General features: G+C 48.3%; 2 protein-coding genes across 4 annotated transcripts in view; one reads left to right on the forward strand and one right to left on the reverse strand.

Moving 5' to 3' along the window:
- The window catches only part of ITPKC (inositol-trisphosphate 3-kinase C), a 43,038-nt gene extending 37,802 nt beyond the window's left edge, over positions 1 to 5,236 (reverse strand). Inside the window, exon 1 of the mRNA XM_007537914.3 lies at positions 3,987 to 5,236. Coding sequence (XP_007537976.1) covers positions 3,987 to 5,093 — 1,107 coding nt within the window. The 5' untranslated portion in view covers positions 5,094 to 5,236. The remainder of the gene's footprint in view (positions 1 to 3,986) is intronic.
- A 13,155-nt stretch (positions 5,237 to 18,391) lies between these two features.
- Positions 18,392 to 19,920, forward strand: part of COQ8B (coenzyme Q8B) — a 30,518-nt gene continuing 28,989 nt past the window's right edge. Inside the window, exons 1-2 of one of the 3 annotated variants that reach the window (XM_060185972.1) lie at positions 18,392 to 18,598; positions 18,867 to 18,971. In XM_060185972.1, the coding sequence (XP_060041955.1) occupies positions 18,870 to 18,971 (102 nt within the window). In that variant the 5' untranslated portion in view covers positions 18,392 to 18,598; positions 18,867 to 18,869. The remainder of the gene's footprint in view (positions 18,599 to 18,866; positions 18,972 to 19,920) is intronic. The other 2 variants (XM_060185971.1, XM_016194693.2) reach the window with 2 other exon arrangements.

A 19,920-nucleotide genomic window follows, 5' to 3' on the forward strand; every position in this document is an offset into this window, starting at 1 on the left:
TGAAGCTTCAACTCCCCCCCACCTAAGGTGGGGACCAGGGGCTTGAACCTGGGTCCTTGCGCATTGCAACATAGGTGCTCTACTAAATGTGCCACCACTATGCAAATGTCTTGACCCCTCCATGCCTCAGTTTCCTCATCTAGACAGTGGGTGTGCTAACAATATTTACCTCATAGGGTTGTGTAAAGGCTAAACAAGTTGAGACGTGCACAAAACTTAACACAGGGCTGGGCACTATTATTATTATTTTCACTGACTCCCAGCTCAGCTGTTCTGAAATACCAAGGAGGTGAGAGGGCAGGCAGAGTGGAACAGCAGTACACTTGGTGGTGGTGTAGGGTCGTCCACTGCTTCTGCAGGTGGGTCAGTGTCATACTTATGGCTACATGGAGGGACAGGCTCCAAGGAAGCACGTGGAGTGAAGGGGGCTCTGAACTCATTCCAGTCCCCTACCCAGGGTAGGCAATGGGAGAACCTAAGGGAGACCCACAAGAGGCTCTCCAGTTTCACACCGCCTCTCCCTCCCCAACCTGCCCAGCAAGCCCTCCTCCTGATTCACCAGGGAGAGCTAGGCAGCCGCACCCAGGCTGGAGGGCAGGGCGAGGGTGTAAGCATGAGTGCGAGGAGCAGGCCAGACAGCTCACCTGGACAGTGGGTGGCCCACACCACACTGGAGGATCTTTCCCTCTCTCTAGGGGAACCCCCAAGGAAGACAAAAATAAAGATAGATGGATGGATGGATGGATGGATGGATGGATGAGGAGGAGGAAAAGGAGGAGGAGGAAGAAGGAGAAGAAGAAGAAGAAAAAGGAGAAGAAGAAGAAGGAGAAGGAGGAGGAGGAGAAGAAGAAAAAGAATGAGAAAAGTGTGCAAGAGGACTCCTGAGACGGGGGATAGCTGGCTGGAGGAAAGGGAGGGGAGACTACTGGAGGGTCTCTGCCTAGGTCGAGGGCCCCTTTAGCATGTTGGATTTACAGAATACTTTGAAAATTTCATAAGCATGGAGGAAGGATCCAGGTGGTGGTGCTCCTGGTTAGTGTACATGTTATCATTTGCAAGGATCCAGGTTCAAGCCCCCATTCCCCACCTGCAGGGAGAAGCTTCAGGAGTGGTGAGGCAGTGCTACAGGTCTCTCTCTACTTAGATCTGTCTTTTTTTCTTTATTAGTGATTTAATATTGATTTACAAAATTACATGTCAACAGGGGTATAAATACACTAGATCTCTTGTTTTTGGCTCCCCCTACCCTCTCTATTTCTGTCTCTATCCAACAGGTGGGGAAATGGCATAATGGCTAAGCAAAAGACTTTCATGTGTGAAGCTCTGAAGTTCCAAGTTCAGTCCCCTGCACTTCTATAAACCAGAGCTGAGCAGTGCTCTGGTAAAAAAAAAAAAAAAAAAAAAATCTGATAAAATTCTGGGGTAGGGAGTCAGGTGGTAGCACAGTGGGTTAAGCGCACATGGCGAAAACCCAGGGACTGGCTTAAGGATCCCAGTTCGAGCCCCTGGCTCCCCACCTGCAGGGAAGTCACTTCACAGGCGGTGAAGCAGGTCTGCAGGTGTCTATCTTTCTCTACCCGCCTCTGTCTTCCCTCCTCTCTCCATTTCTCTCTGTCCTATCCAACAACGACATCAATAATAACTACAACAACAACAACAACAACAACAACAAAAAAACAAGGGCAACAAAAGGGAATAAATAAATATATATAAAAAAAGTCTGGGGTGGGCAGGGGAATAGCACGTTGGTAATGTCATGAATTTGCATGTGAGAGCACCCAGGCTTTATTCTCAGTATCACCAATTGCCAGAGCCGAGTGGTGATTTGGTGAGAAAAAAAACTTTTTTTTAAATCTGGGTGGAGGTAGAGAGCATAATGTTTACGCAAAAAGACTCTCATGCCTGAGGTTCTGAAGTCCCAGGTTCAGGGGGCCAGGCAGTGGCATGCTGGGTTAAGCACATATAGTAATTAGTGCAAGGACCCACATAAGGATCCCAGCTCAATCCCCCGGTTCCCCACCTACAAGGGGATCACTTCACAAGCTGTGAAGCAGGTCTATCTGCAGGTGTCTTTTTCTCCCTCTTTATCTTGTCCTTTCTTCTCAATTTCTCTCTGTCCTAACTAAAAAATAAAAATAAATAAAAATTTAAAAAATGGTCACAGGAGTTGTGGGTGTGGATGTAGTGCTGGCACGGAGCGCCAGAGATAACCCTGGAGGCAATAAAGAAAGAAAGTCCTAGGTTCAATCCCTCCCAACACCGTAAGTCAGATAGAGACCTAAACAGTGCTCTGGTAAAATTTAAAAAAATTTAAAAACTGATTAAGTTTTAGGGTGGAGAGATAACTCACAGGATAGAGCATCTCCAATGCTATATGCCAGGTCCAGGTCCAAGCCCCAGTACCACATGGGAGTACTCTAGTGTTGTGGGAAGCTTTGGTCCAGTCGTGTCTCCCCTCATCCAATTTCTTTATATTTAAAACATATTTTAGTTATTTTATTTTGAATATACAGAAACTGAGGGAAAAGGAAGATAGAGAGGGAGTGGGAGAAGAAAAGTGAGTAAGTGGGCTGGGTGGTGGCACACCTGGATGAGTGCACATGTTACAAGGCATACGGACCGGAGTTCGAGTCCTGATTCCCCTCCTGCAGGAGGAAAGCTTTGTGAGTGGTGAAGCAGAGCTGCAGGTGTCTCTCTCTCTATCTCCCCCTACCCTCTTGATTTCTGGCTGTCCCTATCCAATAAATAAAGATAATAAAAAAAAACTGTAGGGAGTCGGGCTGTAGAGCAGCGGGTTAAGCACAGGAGGCTCAAAGCACAAGGACCACCATAAGGATCCCGGTTCGAGCCCTGGTTCCCCACCTGCAGGGGAGTCGCTTCACAAGTGGTGAAGCAGGTCTGCAGGTGTCTATCTTTCTCTCCCCCTCTCTGTCTTCCCCCTCCTCTCTCCATTTCTCTCTGTCCTATTCAACAGCAACAACAACAATAATAACTACAACAATAAAACAAGGGCAACAAAATGGAATAAATAAATAAAATAAATATTTTTTAAAAAACTGTAAAAGAGTTTAGCTTAGCTCGGCTTAGATTGCGCTGCATCCTGCATGAATAAAGAGATACTGCCTACAACCCAGCCATGAGTCCCAGGTCGTCTGTTACCCGCCCGTGAAGCTAGCCCAGCGAAAACAACACTTCTCGTGGTGCATCCCGTGAGTACCCATTCATTGGGGAAACTGACTATCCTTCCTAGCCGACTGAATCCAAATGGATCCCAGTCACTTTCAAAGCCAGCAAAAAAAACTGTAAAAGAAAAGAAAGTGAACAAGCTAAGGAGTAGGAAAAGTTCGCGATCCCTGAAGACAGCCACAGATACCAAACTAAAAAGTCTGGTGTAGAAAGCCCCGTTTTTATTGGCGGGAGGGGTCTCATGATACCAGTGTCCTTCAAACTTGGGGGGCGTTGTCACAGACTCTCCAGAGGATCCCGCAGAAGTCACAGACCATTGCAGAGAAAATATCTATATAACACAGCAGTACAGTAAAGGACCCGAATTTCATGCCTGAGGCCACTCAGCGCCCCCCCTCTTCGTGGCCCCTCGCCGCCTCCCCCCCCCCCCCATGCCAGATCTGAGCAGTCCTCTGGTCTCCACTCATGAAACTATTAAGTCATGAAAAAAAAATGAACATAAACACACACAAGTTCACACATGCCCATTCCAGGGGTTCCTGGGAGTTGTGAAGGCAGGCAGTAGCTGTCTGTTTTGAACCTGTGCGTGCAAGGTGCAGGTTGCGGGTGGTGTGGGGATTATTGAGGTGCCTGGAGTGTGTTGGCTCCTGTCTGTCTGAGGGAGGAGCTGGGAGGATGGCAGAGGTGCCTGGAGGAGAAGAGACTGCTGGTGTGTGCTAGAGAACTGTTCCATGCAAAGGCGAAGGGGAGAAGGGGAACGGGGTGTGGGTAGGGGTGAGGCTCAAGGGCAGACCACTCACCCCAGACCTGTCCTCGGGGTCGCTGGCACCTCCGCCCCCGGCCCCTATGTCATCTTCGGACTCATCAAAAGAGGAGGCAGAGGAGAAGCCGCCATTGCCCCCATCAATACGGGAGGGGGGTCCCGCCGGCTGAGCCTCAGGCTCGGGGGTTTCCGGCGTGACGATGAGGCGGGGCACGGGAGTCACGGAATTACACTCTAGGTGCGAGTGCAGGTGAGTCACCAGCTCCCCGGGTTCTGGTTCCTCCAGTGGGCCGTCTTGATGGCAATCCCCCAAAAGGCAGCCAGTCCCGGGCTCTGCGGGTTGTGCCCGAGCATCCTGTGTCCAGGAGCCAGCAGTATCTCGCTGTGCTGGGCAACCATCGGTCTCAGCCTCCTGTTGTGTCTGGGGGTCATCGCAATGGGGTTCTGTCCAGGAGCCCCCAGTACAGTGCTGTGTCCAGGGCCCAGCGGTGCCCGGCTGTGTCCCGGAGCCCTCAGCGCACAGTTCTCTGCAGGCACCATCAGCACTGGGCTCTGAGAAGCAGGTCTGCTTTTGCAGAATACGCAGAGAGGACCTGTTCTGCCGGGTGCAGAGCTTCTCAGCCCCGGGCTGGGTCCTCTCTGGCCGGGTTTGTGCCCCGGCTCTCTCTTGCACTGCACAGAGGCTGGCTCTCCCTGGGGGACAATGGAGACCAGAGCCGTGCAGCTCAGTGCAAAAGTCCTCAGAGGTCCCAGGCTCCGGCCAGGGCCCGGCGGTGCTCAGATGCGGCCAGCGGCGGCTCCCTTCCTGCTGTGTCCGCAGGCTGGACCTGCCGGGCTCCGTCTGCAGGCCGTGCCGCTCCGTCGCAGCTCCCGGGCCAGAGGCTTCGGCCAGTCCGTCTGTCTCCGGCTCAGGCCCCAAGTCGGTGCTCTCGGGCTCGGGGTGGAGGCTAAGCCCCTCGGTCCCGGCCCCGGGCCCGCCCCTCTCCCGCCGCCCTGCCGGGCCCCCAGCGCCAGGCCCGGGTCGCTGCTGCCCGGGTTGCCGCCGCCGCCCCCCTCGCGGCGCCTCTAGTCCCATGCGGGCCGCCGCGGGCAGCGCCCTGGCCTCCGTCTCGCTCAGGCTTCCCCGGCACGGGCAGCGCCTCATGCCCGTTCCCTCGCTTCGAACTTCGCTCCCGCGCGGCCTCTCCTGCCCCTTTAAATCCTTCAAGGGGTGTGGCTGGGGGGGGGTGTCCCGTCTCGCGGGTTCCGGCCCACAGAACCCAAGCTAGCCCGGCCACGCAGGGGTTAACCGATACTCCCTCCTCCCGGGAAAGCCCGGAGGCCCCGCCCACAGGATGTGACATCAAGAGCGGATTGCAATAGACCACGCCCACCAGCTGGGCGTGGGCGTGGTCTGCCCGCTGGATTGGTCAAGCATAGGTCTCGCTGGGCTCTGGAAGGGCCGACCAGTGTCTTCGTCCATCCTTTCTTTTTCTTTTAAATATATATATTTTATTTATTTATTAATGAGAATGATGGGAGGAGAGAGAGAAAGAACCAGACATCACACTGGTACATGTGCTGCCGGGGGTTGAACTCAGGACCTCGTGCTTGAGAGTTCAGTGCTTTATCTATTGCGCCACCTCCCGGATCACTTCCTCCATCCTTTCATTAACCACGATTAGCCAGGTCTCTTTACGCCCCTGAGTGACTGGTTCGGCCTCCCTGTAACCCTAGGTATTGTGTCCAGCAAGGCACGCCCATTCTTCACTCAACCTGATCTTTTTTCCTTCTTTCTGTGTGTATGTGTATGTTGTAAAGATTTCTTTATTAATGATGACAGAGAAAATCAGAGCATCACCTTGGCACGTGCAAAATTAGGACTTGAACTCAGGATCTCATGCAACAACTTCTGGACCACATTTAAAAAATATTTTGGGAGTCGGGCGGTAGCGCAGCAGGTTAAACGCACGTGGCGCAAAGCACAAGCACCCGCTTAAGGATCCCGGTTCAAGCCTCTGGCTCCCCACCTGCAGGGGAGTCACTTCACAAGCGGTGAAGCTGGTCTGTAGGTGTCTATCTTTCTCTCCCCCTCTGTCTTCCTTCCCCTCCTCTCTCCATTTCTCTCTGCCCTATCCAGCAGCGAACGACATCAACAACAACAACAATAACCACAACAAGGCTACAACAAGGGCAACAAAAAGGGGGGAAAATGGCCTCCAGGAGCAGTGGATTCATGGTGCAGGCACTGAGCCCAGCAATAACCCAAATATTCTATTTATTTATTAATGGAAGAGAGACACAGAGAGAAAGAGACCAGAGGATTGCTCAGCTCTGGCATATGGTGGTCCTAGGGATTGAACCTGGGAACTTAAAGCCTCAGGTATAAAGGTAATTTGCATGCCTTAGTTATGTTGTCTCCCCAACCCCATTCATTCATTCATTTTTTTAAAGATTTATTTGGGGACCAGAAGATAGCATATATGATAAAAAGCACACTTTACCATGTATGAAGCCCCAGCCTCCTGCCTCCACCCACCACATGGAAGCACAAGGGAAACTTTGCAAATGGTCTCTTTCCTCTGTCTCTCTGTCTTTCACCTGCTATTGGGGAAAAGAGACCACTAAGAGCAGAATCCCAGTCATCAAGTCCCAGTGGTAGTGGAGGAGTGTGTGTGAGAGTGTGTGTGTGTGTGTGTGTGTGTGTGTGTGTGTGTGTAAAGATATTTATCGTGTGTGAGAAACAGCCACTCTCACATGAAACTGTATATTTTCTACATAAATTTTTAAATTTTATTTAAAAAAATTTATTATTTATTATTGGATAGAGACAGAGAAATTGAGAGGGGAGGGGCAGGTAAGAGGAAGAGAGAGAGAGAAAGACACCTGCAGTCCTGCTTCACCACTTGAGAAGCTTTCCCCATGCAGGTGAGGACCAGGGACTTGAATCTGGGACTTTCCTTACTGTAACGTATGCACTTACCCAGGTTTGCCACCACCTGGCCCCTTATTATTTATTTTAGAGACAGGAAAAGTGAAGGAGACCAAAATGCCAAAGTTTGCTTCAATGCAGTGGAGTCTGGGCTTGAACCTAGGTTGTGCACATGGCAAAGAGGCACACATAAGTTAGCTTTTGTTTGTTTGATTATGAGAGAGAAGAGGGAAGAAAGAGAAAGAGAGAACACCAAAACACTACTCTGGCACATGGCTGGGGATTGAACTTGGGACCTCACATTTGAGAATCTAGTACTTTCACTACTATGCTACCTCCCTGGCTACTCACTTGTGCTCACTCTCGCTCTCAAAATTTTTGTCCAGAATAGTAAAATCCCAGTGAAAATAAAAATAAATAAATAAGTATTGGCTCCATCCCTGGGTCTACTTCCTTGTTTTTTTTTTAATTTAATTAATTTATTTATTTACTTTTATTGCCCTTGTTTTACTGTTGTAGTTATTATTGTTGTCGTCATTGCTGGATAGGACAGAGAGAAATGGAGAGAGGAGGGGAAGACAGAGAGGGGGAGAGAAAGATAGACACCTGCAGACCTGCTTCACTGCCTGTGAAGCAAAGCCCCTGCACGTGGGAAGCTGGGGGCTCGAACTGGGATCCTTCCGCCGGTCCTTGTGCTTTGCGCCACTTGTGCTTAACCTGCTGTGCTACCCCCGACTCCCCACAATACTTTTTTTTTTTTAATACTGTGCTAGGAAATGAACTCAGTGGCTCACACATGTGTGAGTCCACTGAGATGCCTCCTGACCCAATTTTTATTTTTTTTTATTTTTTTTATTCCCTTTTGTTGCCCTTGTTGTTTTCTTTTTTCTTTCTTTCTTTTTTTTATTTAAGAAAGGATTAATTAACAAAACCATAGGGTAGGAGCGGTACAACTCCACACAATTCCCACCACCCAATCTCCATGTCCCATCCCCTCCCCTGATAGCTTTCCCATTCTCTATCCCTCTGGGAGCATGGACCCAGGGTCATTGTGGGTTGCAGAAGGTAGAAGGTCTGGCTTCTGTAATTGCTTCCCCGCTGAACATGGGCGTTGACTGGTCGGTCCATGCTCCCAGTCTGCCTCTCTCTTTCCCTAGTAGGGTGCTGACCCAATTTTTAAATATTTATCATTATTATAATTTAATATGACAGAGAGAAATTGAGAAGGAAGGGGAGGGAAAGAGAAAGAGAGACACGGAGCTGAGTGGTGGCACACCTGGTTTAGGGCACGTTACAATGCTTAAGGACCCAGGTTCGAGCCCCCGGTCCCCACCTGCAGAGGGAAGGCTTCACAAGTGGTGAAGCAGGATTACAGGTGTCTTTCTCCCTTTCCATCTCCCCCTCCTCTCCTCCCCTCTCAATTTCTGGCTGTTTATATCCAATAAATAAAGATAATTTAAAAAAATTTTAAAAGGGGGGGTCGGGTGGTAGCATAGCAGCAGGTTAAGCACATATGGTACGAAGCAGGACTGCAGATGCCTGTCTCTCTCACTCTCTGTTTCCTCCTACCCTCTCTATTTCTGACTCTCTCTATCCAATAAATAAAGATTAAAAAATTAAAAGAGAGAGAGAGGGAGGGAGAGAGAGACAGAGAGACACCTGAAACACTGCTTCACCACTTGGAAAGCTTTCCACCTGCAGGTGGGGACTGGGAGCTTGAACCCCGGCTCCTTGCGCATTGTAACATGTGCTCTCAACCAGGTGCGCCACCACCTGGCCCTTAAACAAAGATAATTTAAAAAAATTTAAGGGCAGGGGTAGATAGCATAATGGTTATGCAAAGAGACTCTCATGTCTGAGGCTTCAAAATCCCAGGTTCAATCCCCTGAACCACCATAAACCAGAGCTGAGCGGTGCTCTGGTAAAAAAATAAATAAACAAACAAATAAATAAAAAAAATTTAAAGGGGGGGGTCTGATGGTAGCACAGCAAGTTAAACGCGCAAAGCTCAAGGATCCCCGTTGGAGGCCCTGGCTCCCCACCGGTAGTGGGTGTCGCTTCACAAGAGGTGAAGCAGATCTGCTTCTTCTCTCCTCTTCTCTGTCTTCCCCTCCTCTCTCCATTTCTCTCTGTCCTATCCAACAACAATGACATCAATAACAACAATAATAACCACAATTACAATAAAACAACAAGGACAACAAAGGGAAAAAATAGCCTCCAGGAGCAGTGGATTCCTGGTGCAGGCACCAAGCCCCAACAATAACCCTAGAAGCCAAAAAAAAAAAAAAAAAAAAGAGGGAGTCGGGCTGTAGCGCAGCGGGTTAAGCGCAGGTGGCGCAAAGCGCAAGGACCAGCATAAGGATCCCGGTTTGAGCCCCGGCTCCCCACCTGCAGGGGAGTCGCTTCACAGGCGGTGAAGCAGGTCTGCAGGTGTCTATCTTTCTCTCCCCCTCTCTGTCTTCCCCTCCTCTCTCCGTTTCTCTCTGTCCTATCCAACAACGATGACAACAATAATAATAACTACAACAATAAAACAACAAGGGCAACAAAAGGGAATAAATAAATAAAAATAAAAATATATTAAAAAAAAAGAAAGGGGGAGAGAGAGAGAGGGAGAGAGAGGGAGAGAGAGAGAGAGACCCCTGCAAACTTGCTTCACCACCCATGAAGCAGGTGAGGACCAAGGGCTTAAGCCTGTGTCCTTGTAAATGGTAACGTGTGTTTAACCAGGTGTGTCACCACCCAGCCCCTGGCCCAATTTTTACTCTATATCTTTGAGGCAGAGAGGGAAAGAGGGGGACAGGGGAGAGAAGGAGACACTAAAACACCATGTATAGAGCTTCCTTGGTGCTGCTCAAGGTGCATTCCATACTGTGCCAAGAACGGAATTCAGAGTCTTACACATAATGAAGGTACACGATACCCATTAATCCCCCTCTTAGCCCCTCCCCTTTCTTTTTTCTTGTCTTTTTTTTTTTTTTTTTACTCCAGGGTTATTGGTGGGGGCTCGGTGCCTGAACACTAGGAATCCACTGCTCCCGGAGGCTATTTTTTCCCTTTTGTTGCCCTTGTTGATCTTCTTCTTTTTAAAATATTATTTATTCATTTATTATTGAATAGAGACAGAAATTGAGAGGACAAGGGGAGATAGACAGGGAAAGAGACAGAGAGACACCAGCATCCCTGCTTCATCACTCATGAAGCTTCCTCCATATAGCTGAGTACTAGGGCTTGAACCTGAATCCTTGCACACTATACTGTGTGTGCATAACCAAGTGGGCCACCACTCAGCCCTCTTTTTTAAATTTTATTTATTTATTTATTTTTGTTAGAGACAGAGAGGCAGACAGAGATATGGAATAAGACCACAGCACCAAAGTTTTCTGCTACATAGTGGGGGTCAGGCTGGAATCCAGATCACAGACAGGGCACAGCAGCACACTGCCCAAATGAGCTATTTTGCTGGCTCCCTCACCAGAAGCCAACCAAGATGACTAAGTTTTTGCTAGTATTGTTCTTTGTCCTAGTGCCTAGAAAAAGCCAAAATTGCACAAGAGATTCCATACACTCACCTTATGTGTAAAGTGTTTGTTCAGTATGAGGCACTGTGCTGAGCTCTTCACAAGCACCATTTCACTGTTTCTCTCCCTCGCTCTCTCCCTCTCCCTCCTCTCAGTAACACTCAGCTAGAGGTGGTTCCACAGACCTACTTTACAGATGGAGACACTGAGGTTCAGAGGGCTACCAGCCTCTTTTTACTTTTTGCTGTTGTTTTTATTTATTATGTATCTTTTTAAAATTTTATTTTATTTACCAGTACACTGCTCATCTTTGGCATATGGTGGCATGGGGAACTTAACCTGGGATATTGGAGCCTCAGACATAAGAGTCTCTTTGCATAACCACTAGGCTATTTACCTCCACCCTTAATACTTTAATTAATTATTTTTTGCCTCCAAGATTATTGCTAAGGCTTGGTGGCAGCACTACAAATCCACTCCTCCTGAAAGCTATTTTTTTCCGTTTTACAGGATAGGACAGAGAGAAATTGAGAGCAGAGGGGAATGTAGAAATGGGGAGAGAAACATAGACACCTGCAGACCTGCTTGTGAAGTGACCCTCCTGCAGGTGGGGAGCCAGGGGCTTGAGCTGGGATCGTTGCATTGGTCCTGAAACTTTATTTTTTGTTATTTTTTAAAATTATATTTTAATATTTATTTATTCCCTTTTATTGCCATTGTTGTTTTATTGTTGTAGTTATTATTGTTATTGTTATTAATGTCGTCGTTGTTGGATAGGACAGAGAGACATGGAGAGAGGAGGGGAAGACAGAGAGGGGAAGAGAAACATTGACACCTGCAGACCTGCTTGTGAAGCGACTCCCCTGCAGGTGGGGGCGGGGGCTCGAACGGGTATCCTTACGCTGATCCTTGCGCTTGCGCCACCTGGCGCTTAACCCGCTGCGCTACTGCCCGACTCCCCTGAAACTTTATTTTAATGAGAGAGAGAGAGAGAGAGAGAGTCAGAGTGAAAGATCAGAGCACTGCTCATCTCTGGCTGATGGTGGTGCTCGGGACTGAACCTGGGACCTAAGAGCCTTAGGCAGGAAAGGTTTTTTCAGAACCATAATGTTTTTATTTATTTATTTATTTATTTATTTATTTATTTATTTTAGATAGAAACTGGGAAAGACAGAGAGAGAGAGAGAGAGAGACAGAGACAGAGACAGACCACAGCACCAAAGTTCCCTTCAATTTAGTAAGTCTGAGCTTGAAGTTGGATTATTCACATGGCAAAACAACACACTACCCAAGTGAACTATTTTCCCCCCTTTTGTTGCCCTTGTTGTGGTCATCACCGCTGTTGTAATGTCGTTAGCTGCTGGATAGGACAGAGAGAAATGGAGAGAGGAAGGGAAGACAGAGATGGGGAGAGAAGGATAGGCACCTGCAGACCTGCCTCACTGCCTATGAAGCGACTCTTGGGAAGCCGCAGCTCGAACCGGGACCCTTCCGCGGGTCCTTGCGTTTGCGCAACTGAGCTACCCAAGACCACCATGTGAAGAGATCAGGATCAATCCAGAGCTACGCCAACAGGAGACTGACATGATGAATGTATTCCAGTCAAGAGAGTGAGCTGCTGCCAGTTCCTGCTTGTACAGTGCCTGCACCCACATTCCCTTGTGAGTGTGCTACTGTCAGGCTGACATCATTCAGATGCTAATTGTCCCAAATTCCTGTTGGGGGTCACAACATATTTTTATTTTGCTTATTAATTGGATAGAGACAGAGAAATTGAGAAGGAAGGGGGAGATAGAAAGGCAGGACTAGGGAGTTGGGCGGTAGCGCAGCGGGTTAAGTGCACGTGTGGCAAAGTGCAAGCACCAGTGGATCGCGGTTGGAGCCTCCTGCTCCTCACCTCCAGGGGAGTTGCTTCACAAGTGGTGAAGCAGGTCTGCAGGTATCTATCTTTCTCTCCTCTCTCTGTCTTCCCCTCCTCTCTCCATTTCTCTCTGTCTTATCCAACAACAATGACATCAATAACAACAATAATAACTACAAAAATAAAACTATAAGGGCAACAAAAGGGAATAAATAAATATATATATATATATAAAAAGAGAGAGACCTGCAGACCTGCTTCAACACTTGGAAGCATCCCCCCCACTGGTGGAGAGCAGGGCCTCAAACCCAGGTCCTGGCACATGGTAATAGTGCACTTAAGCAAGTGTGCCATCATCTGCTCCCCCCCTTTTTTTTTTTAACATTTTATTAATTTATTCATGAGAAAGATAAAAGATGAGAAAGAACCACTCTGATGAGAAAGACATCACTCTGGTACATGTGCTGTCGGGGACTGAACTGGGGGCCTCATGCTTGAGAGTCCAATGCTTAGTCCACTGTGCCACTTAATATTCTTTTGTGGATTCTGGCTTAACTTCCTTCCTTCCTTCCTTCCTTCCGTCCGTCCTTCCTTCCTTCCTTCCTTCCTTCCTTCCTTCTTTCTTTCTTTCTCTCTCTCTGAGAAAGAGACAAAGAAGAGACACCACAACATGAATCTACCACCCATAGAACTCCCCCAGTATTGGCCACAGTGTTCCCATGTGGTGCTGGACTTCAAACCAAGAACCTCACAGCAAGTGAGTTATCTCCTGCCCACTGCCCCCATCTGTAGACACCAGGCCATCTGATATGACTTCATGCATGTGACTCACATAGCACCAGGATTGGCACCATCAGCTGCAACCCCATAGGGCTTGTTACTGTCATAGGTGCTTTTTATATATTTTGCTCCCAACAGTGAGCTGTCACCTAGCTCCTGAGTCAGACTCTTATATCTGGAGGGAGACAGGGGGGCTGGTTTCTGTCATGATATTGAGTCACCTAAGAGAGGGACATTGGGAAAAAGTCCAGGGCTCTAGAGTGAGTCACCTACCTGTTCAGGAATGCCAGTGAGAAGTAAGTCCTAGGTCAGGAGTAGATAGCATAATAGTTATGCAAAGAGACTCTCATGCCCCAGGCTTTGAGGTCCCAGGTTCAGTCCCCTGCACCAACATATGTCAGAGCTGATCAGTGCTCTGGTAAAAAACAAAAAAGCAAAACAAAACAAAAAAAAAGTGAGGGAGTCAGACAGTAGCACAGCTGGCTGAAACACAAGGACCGGCATAAGGATCCCGGTTCGAGCACGTAGCAACAAGCTCAAGGACCAGAGTAAGGATCCCAGTTCCAGCCCCCAGCTCCCCACCTGCAGGGGAGTCGCTTACACAGGCAGTGAAGCAGGTCTGCAGGTGTCTATCTTTCTCTCCCCCTCTCTGTCTTCCCCTCTTCTCTCCATTTCTCTCTGTCCTATCCAACAATGATGACATCAATAACAACAATAATAACTACAACAATAAAACAAAAAAAGGGAATATATATATTTTTTAAATTAAAAAAAGGGGGGAGTCTGATGGTCGCACAGCGGGTTAAGTGCACATGGTGCAAAGCGCAAGGACAGGCATAGGATACCGGTTCAAGCCCCCAGCTCCTCTCTTCACAAGCGTTGAAGCAGGTCTGCAGGTGTCAATCTTCCTCTCCCCCTCTCTGTCTTCCCCATCTCTCTCCATTTCTCTCTGTCCTATCCAACAACGACAACAATAAAAAACAACAGGGGCAACAAAATGGAATAAATAAATAAATAAGTAAATGGGGGGCCGCGGTAGTGCAGCGGGTTAAACGCACATGGCACTAAGTACAAGGACTGGCGCAAGGATCCCCACCTGCGGGGAGGGGGTTGCTTCACAAGCAGTGAAGCAGATCTTCAGGTGTCTATCTTTCTCTTCCTCTCTCTGTCTTCCCCTCCTCTCTCAGTTTCTCTGTCCTATCCTACAACAACAGCAATAATAACAATGATAAACAAAAGGGCAACAAAATGGAAAAAATAGCCTCTAGGAGCAGTGGATCAATAGTGCAGGTACCAAGCCCCAGCGATAATCCTGGAGGCAAAAAAAAAAAAAAGTCCTAGACAGAGGCTCTTGCCAAATCACACAGACTGTCAAACTGAGGCCCATAGATGGCCAGGGACACACAAGCTTGAGGACAGGCTCAGGGATGTGTGATGCCCAAGGAAATGTGGGGTGGGGAGGTAGACAGGGGCAGGGATGTTCTGTGGGGGGAAACGTCACATCCCTCCTCTTTGAGCAGAGGGAGAGGTGCCCCAGGCAGCTGCTTCTGTTCCAGACAGAGAAGAGCAGTGAGTCAGCCTGTTGTGGAGGGAGGTGGGATCCACCCCTCAACACAAACGTACACATACAGCCAAATGGGCCTTGAGCTGGCTTTCAGGGATGCCAAGGCTCCTGACTCAGCACGGGAATCTAGGCTACCTGTATTCTGGGAAATGTCAGGCCAGCAGGAAGCAGAGGGCTTCCACTCACGCAGTCCCACGGGGTGGCAGGGATCCAGGAGCTGAGGGAACAGGGGTTGGGTGCTTGGGGCTGAGTGTGAAGGGGAGACAGTGGGCAGGCAGTATAGGGAGTCACCATGTACAAAGGTGTGAGTGTTGGAAGCAGAGGAACTTGTGGCTGTGTTGATATTGGTAAGCTTGCTGGGAAGTTGTGTGTTCGACAAGAGGTGGTGGACAACCAGGAAAGAGCTCAGCTGGTAGAATGTGGGACTCACATGCCTGAGGCTACACATCTGATCCCTGGAAACACATGTATTAGAGTGGTGTTCTGGCGTTTTGCTTTCTCTCATATTGAAAGTTGTATGTGTATTTCTTTTTTAAAATTTTATTTATTCATTTTTTATATATTTATTTACTTTCCCTTTTGTTGCCCTTATTGTTTTTTATTGTTGTAATTATTGTTGTTGTTATTGATGTCGTCATTGTTAGACAGGACAGAGAAATGGACAGAGGAGGGGAAGGCAGAGAGGAGGAGAGAAAGACAGATACCTGCAGACCTGCTTCGCTGCCTGTGAAGCAACTTCCCTGCAGGTGGGGAGCTGGGGGCTCGAACTGGGATCCTTATCCTGGTCCTTGTGCTTTGCACCACGAGAGCTTAACCTGCAGTGCTACCACCTGACACCCGTGTGTATGTTTCTAATGGGACTTTGCATCTGCAAAATTCCTTCACTCCTGGTGGACTTCCCTGCCCCCACCCACACAGCCATTTTCAGTCTCAGAGAGATGAGTAGAGACACCATAATGTTCCATCACTTGTGAAGCTTCCCTTGTGCTTAGTGCTCCATGTAGTGACTGAGGACTTGAAACTAGGTCCTTAGGCATGGTAAAGTGTGAGCAGTCCCCCTTGTCCTATAAATATAAACTTTTTTTTTTGTTGCCTCCAGGGTTATCATTGGGGCTCAGTGCAGGCACTGCTATTCCACTGCTCTTGGTGGCCATTTTTTTCCATTATATTGAATAGGACAGAGATGTCTACGGCCATACCACCCTGAACACGCCTGATCTTGTCTGAATAGGACAGAGAAAAGTTGAAAGGGGAGGGGAATATAGGGAAGATAGGGAGAGAGAAAAAGAGACACATGCAGACCTGTTTCACCTGCAGGTCGGGAGCAGGGCTTGAACCTGGGTCCCTGCACAGTTCCTTGTGCACAGTACTATGTGCGCTTAACCAGGTACACCACCACCTGGCCCCTTATAACTTTTCTTTGTCCTTTTTTAAAAATTATTATTGTAGTTATTATTGTTGTCATTGTTGTTTGATAGGACAGAGAGAAATGGAGAGAGGAGGGGAAGACAGAGTGGGGGGGGAGATAGACACCTGCAGACCCGCTTCACTGCTTGTGAAGCGACTCCCCTTGCAGGTAAGGAGCCAGGGGTTCGAGCCAGGATTCTTACACCGGTCCTTGTGCTTTGCACCACTTGTGCTTAACCTTCTGCACTACTCCCAAAACTGTTTTTTTTTGTCTTTTCTATAAAGGGAGAAAAGTAGCAGGCATGAACCCTGGTCCTTGCGTATAGTAGTAACATGTAAGCTCAAGCAGGTGTGTTACCACCTGGCCTCTATTTTTTTTTTCTTTAAGTAAACGGAAATTCTGAGCCCAGAGTGGATATGTCCTACTCCTTTTAGCTAGGCATGCTTCTAATTCTAGCAGTGTGGGTCTCTCTTCTCTCTCTTTTTTTTTAACCAGAGCACTGCTCAGCTCTGGTTTATAGTGGTGCAGGAGATTGAACATGGGACTTTGGACACTCGGGCATGAAAGTCTCTTTACATAACCATTATGCTACCTACCTGTGCCTCTCTCTCTCTCTCTCTCTTTTTTTTTTTTTCCTCCAGGGTTATTGCTGGGCTCGGTGCCTGCACCATGAATCCACCATTCCTAGAGACCATTTTTTTCCCCCTTTTGTTGCCCTTGTTGTTGTAGCCTTCTTGTGGTTATTATTATTGCCATTGTTGATGTTGTTCGTTGTTGGATAGGACAGAGAGAAATGGAGAGAGGAGGGGAAGACAGAGAGGGGGAGAGAAAGATAGACACCTGCAGACCTGCTTCACCGCCTGTGAAGCGACTCCCCTGCAGGTGGGAAGCCGGGGGCTCGAACCGGGATCCTTATGCTGGTCCTTGCGCTTTGTGCCACATGCGCTTAACCGACTGCGCCACCGCCTGACCCCCCCCCCCCTTTTTAATATATTTATGAGAAAGATAGGAGGAGAGAGAAAGAACCAGACATAATTCTGGCACATGTGCTGCTGGGGATCGAACTTGAGACCTCATGCTTGAGAGTCCAAAGCTTTATTACTGCACCATCTCCCAGACCACTCTCTCTTTCACTCTCTCATTAAAATAAGGAATTTATTAAAGTACTTTCTTTCTTTCTTTTTTTTTTTTTAACCAGAGCCAGCTCTGGTTTATAGTGGTGCGTTGGATTGAACCTGAGACTTTGGAGCCTCAAGCATGAGAGTTTGTTTGCATAACCATTATGCTATCTACCCTTCGCCTAAGAAAGTACTTTCATGGGGACCAGGCGGTGATGCAGCTGGTTAAGCACCCACATTACAGTGCACAAGGACCCAGGTTCAAGCCCCTGGTCCCCCCTGTAGAGGGAAAACTCCACAAGTGGTAGAAGTAGGGCTGCAAGTGTCTCTCTCCTTCTCTACCTCTCCAACTTCTCTCAATTTCTATCTCTATCCAATAATAAATAAATAAAAATTAAAAAAACCCTGCCACATATGCCTATATATGTATATTAAATTATTTAAAAAAAGAAAGTACTTTCATAACTGAAGTTTTCATAACTGAGGTCCATGTTCAATTCTGAGTACCACAAGAAGCCAGAGCTGAGCAGTGCTCTGGTTAAACTGTTTAATTTAAAAGCCGGTAGGGAGGTGGTGCAGCGCATAAAGCATTGAATTCTCAAGCTTGAAGTCCTGACTTCAGTCCCCTGCAGCACTTGTACCAAAGTGATGTCTGGTTCTGTGTCTCTCTCCACCTGAATAAATAAAATCTTAAAAAAATATATTTAATTTATTTATTCCCTTTTGTTGCCCTTGTTTTATTGTTGTAGTTATTATTGTTGTTCCTGCAGCGGGTTAAGCGCACGTAGCGCAAAGCACAAGGACCGGCGGAGGATCCGGGTTCAAGTCCCCGGTTCCCCACCTGCAGGGGAGTCGCTTCACAGGCGGTGAAGCAGGTCTGCAGGTGTCTATCTTTCTCTCGCCCTCTCTGTCTTCCCCTCCTCTCTCCATTTCTTTCTTCCTAACAATGACATCAATAACAACAATAATATCTACAATAACAATGAAAAACAACAAGGGCAACAAAAAGGAAAATAAATAAATTAAAAAAAAAAAAGCCAGTAGAGGAGGCAAACAACAAAAAAAAGAAAGAAAGAAAGCTGGCTGGCCGGCCAAAGTACTAGAGGTAAGTGGGGCAGGAATGAAGACACTGTAGCACCCTAAGAACCTCAACAATCTCCTTCAGGCCCCGCAGCCCCGCCCCTCACGTACAGTCGGACGTGCACCTTACATCATTAAGATTCTGCTCTGCCATTGGCTGACAGACCGGAGGGGCGGGATTCCGTAAACACCCGGAAGCGCTTGAGCCCCCACACGTAACGGAGTGAAAGCCTGGAACAGTGGGCGCTTAGCAACGGGGCAGAGAACCACTAACATGGGGAACTAGGGACAGGGGTGGAATGTGGGTCCTTAGCAACCGAGTGGCAGGCGTTAGCTAGTGACGAGGGGGCCTCAGGAAAGTGGAGTTGTAACCCTGCTGGATCTGTGGGTGTCTAGCAACGCGGTAGGACACTAGCAACGGCGGGAAGTGGGACAAGGAGAAAGTGGATTCTGGAGGCTCTCAGGAATATCTGCGGACTCCTAGCAACAAGAGAGGGAACAGAAGAAACAGGGGTGGGAGGCTAGAGAGGAGGAGGAGGTCTTTGAGGGGTGGAAGGCTCAGGGTGGTCACGGGGAAAGTGAGGGTCTGCTGAAGGCAGAGAGAGACTAACCTGTGAGTCCAGCCCTTTAATGTGTGCCCGAAAATCCCCTCCTTTTGTCCCCCCATCCAGGCAATGTGGCTGGAGATGGGGGGCCTCCTGCGGGGGACCTGTGCACAGCTAGGACGGACTATTGCTCTGCCCCGTGGGGCCCTGGAGCCTGGACCACATCGCTGGGTAAGAGGCTGGAGAAGGGTCTCCAAGGAGGGAAAAAGGCTTAGGGAGGCCACAGAGGGTAGAAAAGAAAGGGGGCCAGGCTGTGATGCACCTGCTTGAGCACACAAGTTACAGTACGCTAGAACCCCGGTTCAAGCCCCCGGGTCCCCAACTACAGGGGAAAAGCTTCATAAGTGGTGAATCAGTGCTACAGGCGTCTTTCTGTCTCTCCCTCATATCACCCCCACCCCTGCCACCCCAGCCTCTCATTTTCTGCCTGTCTCTATCCAATAAATAGACATTTAAAGAAAGGGGAAAAAAAAAAAAGGGAGTAGGGCTATAGCACAACAGGTTAAGCACATGTGGCGCAAAGCGCAAGGACCGGTGTGAGGATCCCGGTTTGAGCCCGCGGCTCCCCACCTGCAGGGGAGTCACTTCACAAGCGGTGAAGCAGGGCTGCAGGTGTCTTTCTCTCCCCCTCTCTGTCTTCCCCTCCTCTCTCATTTCTCTCTGTCCTATCCAACAACGATGACATCAATAACAACAACAATAAAACAACAAGGTCAACAGAAGAAAATAAATATTTTTTAAAAAAGGACATGGGGGGGTCGGGTGGTAGCGCAGCAGGTTAAACGCACATGGCACAAAGTGCAAGGACCGGCATAAGGATCCTGGTTCGAGCCCCGCTCCCCATCTGCAGGGGAGTCGCTTCACGGGCGCTGAAGCAGGTCTGCAGGTGTCTGTCTTTCTCTCCTCCTCTCTGTCTCCCCTCCTCTCTTCATTTCTCTCTGTCCTATCCAACAACGACGACAATAATAACCACAACAATGATAAAACAGCAAGGGCAACAAAAGAGAATAAATAAATAAATAAAATTTAAAAAAATAGGACATGAAAGGGTCCCAAAAAGACAGGGAAGATTCCAAGACTTGGGAGTCAGGTGGTAGCGCAGCGGGTTAAGCGCACTTGG

The sequence above is a fragment of the Erinaceus europaeus genome, chromosome 2, assembly GCF_950295315.1.
Source record: "Erinaceus europaeus chromosome 2, mEriEur2.1, whole genome shotgun sequence".
Classification (NCBI taxonomy): Eukaryota; Metazoa; Chordata; class Mammalia; order Eulipotyphla; family Erinaceidae; genus Erinaceus; species Erinaceus europaeus.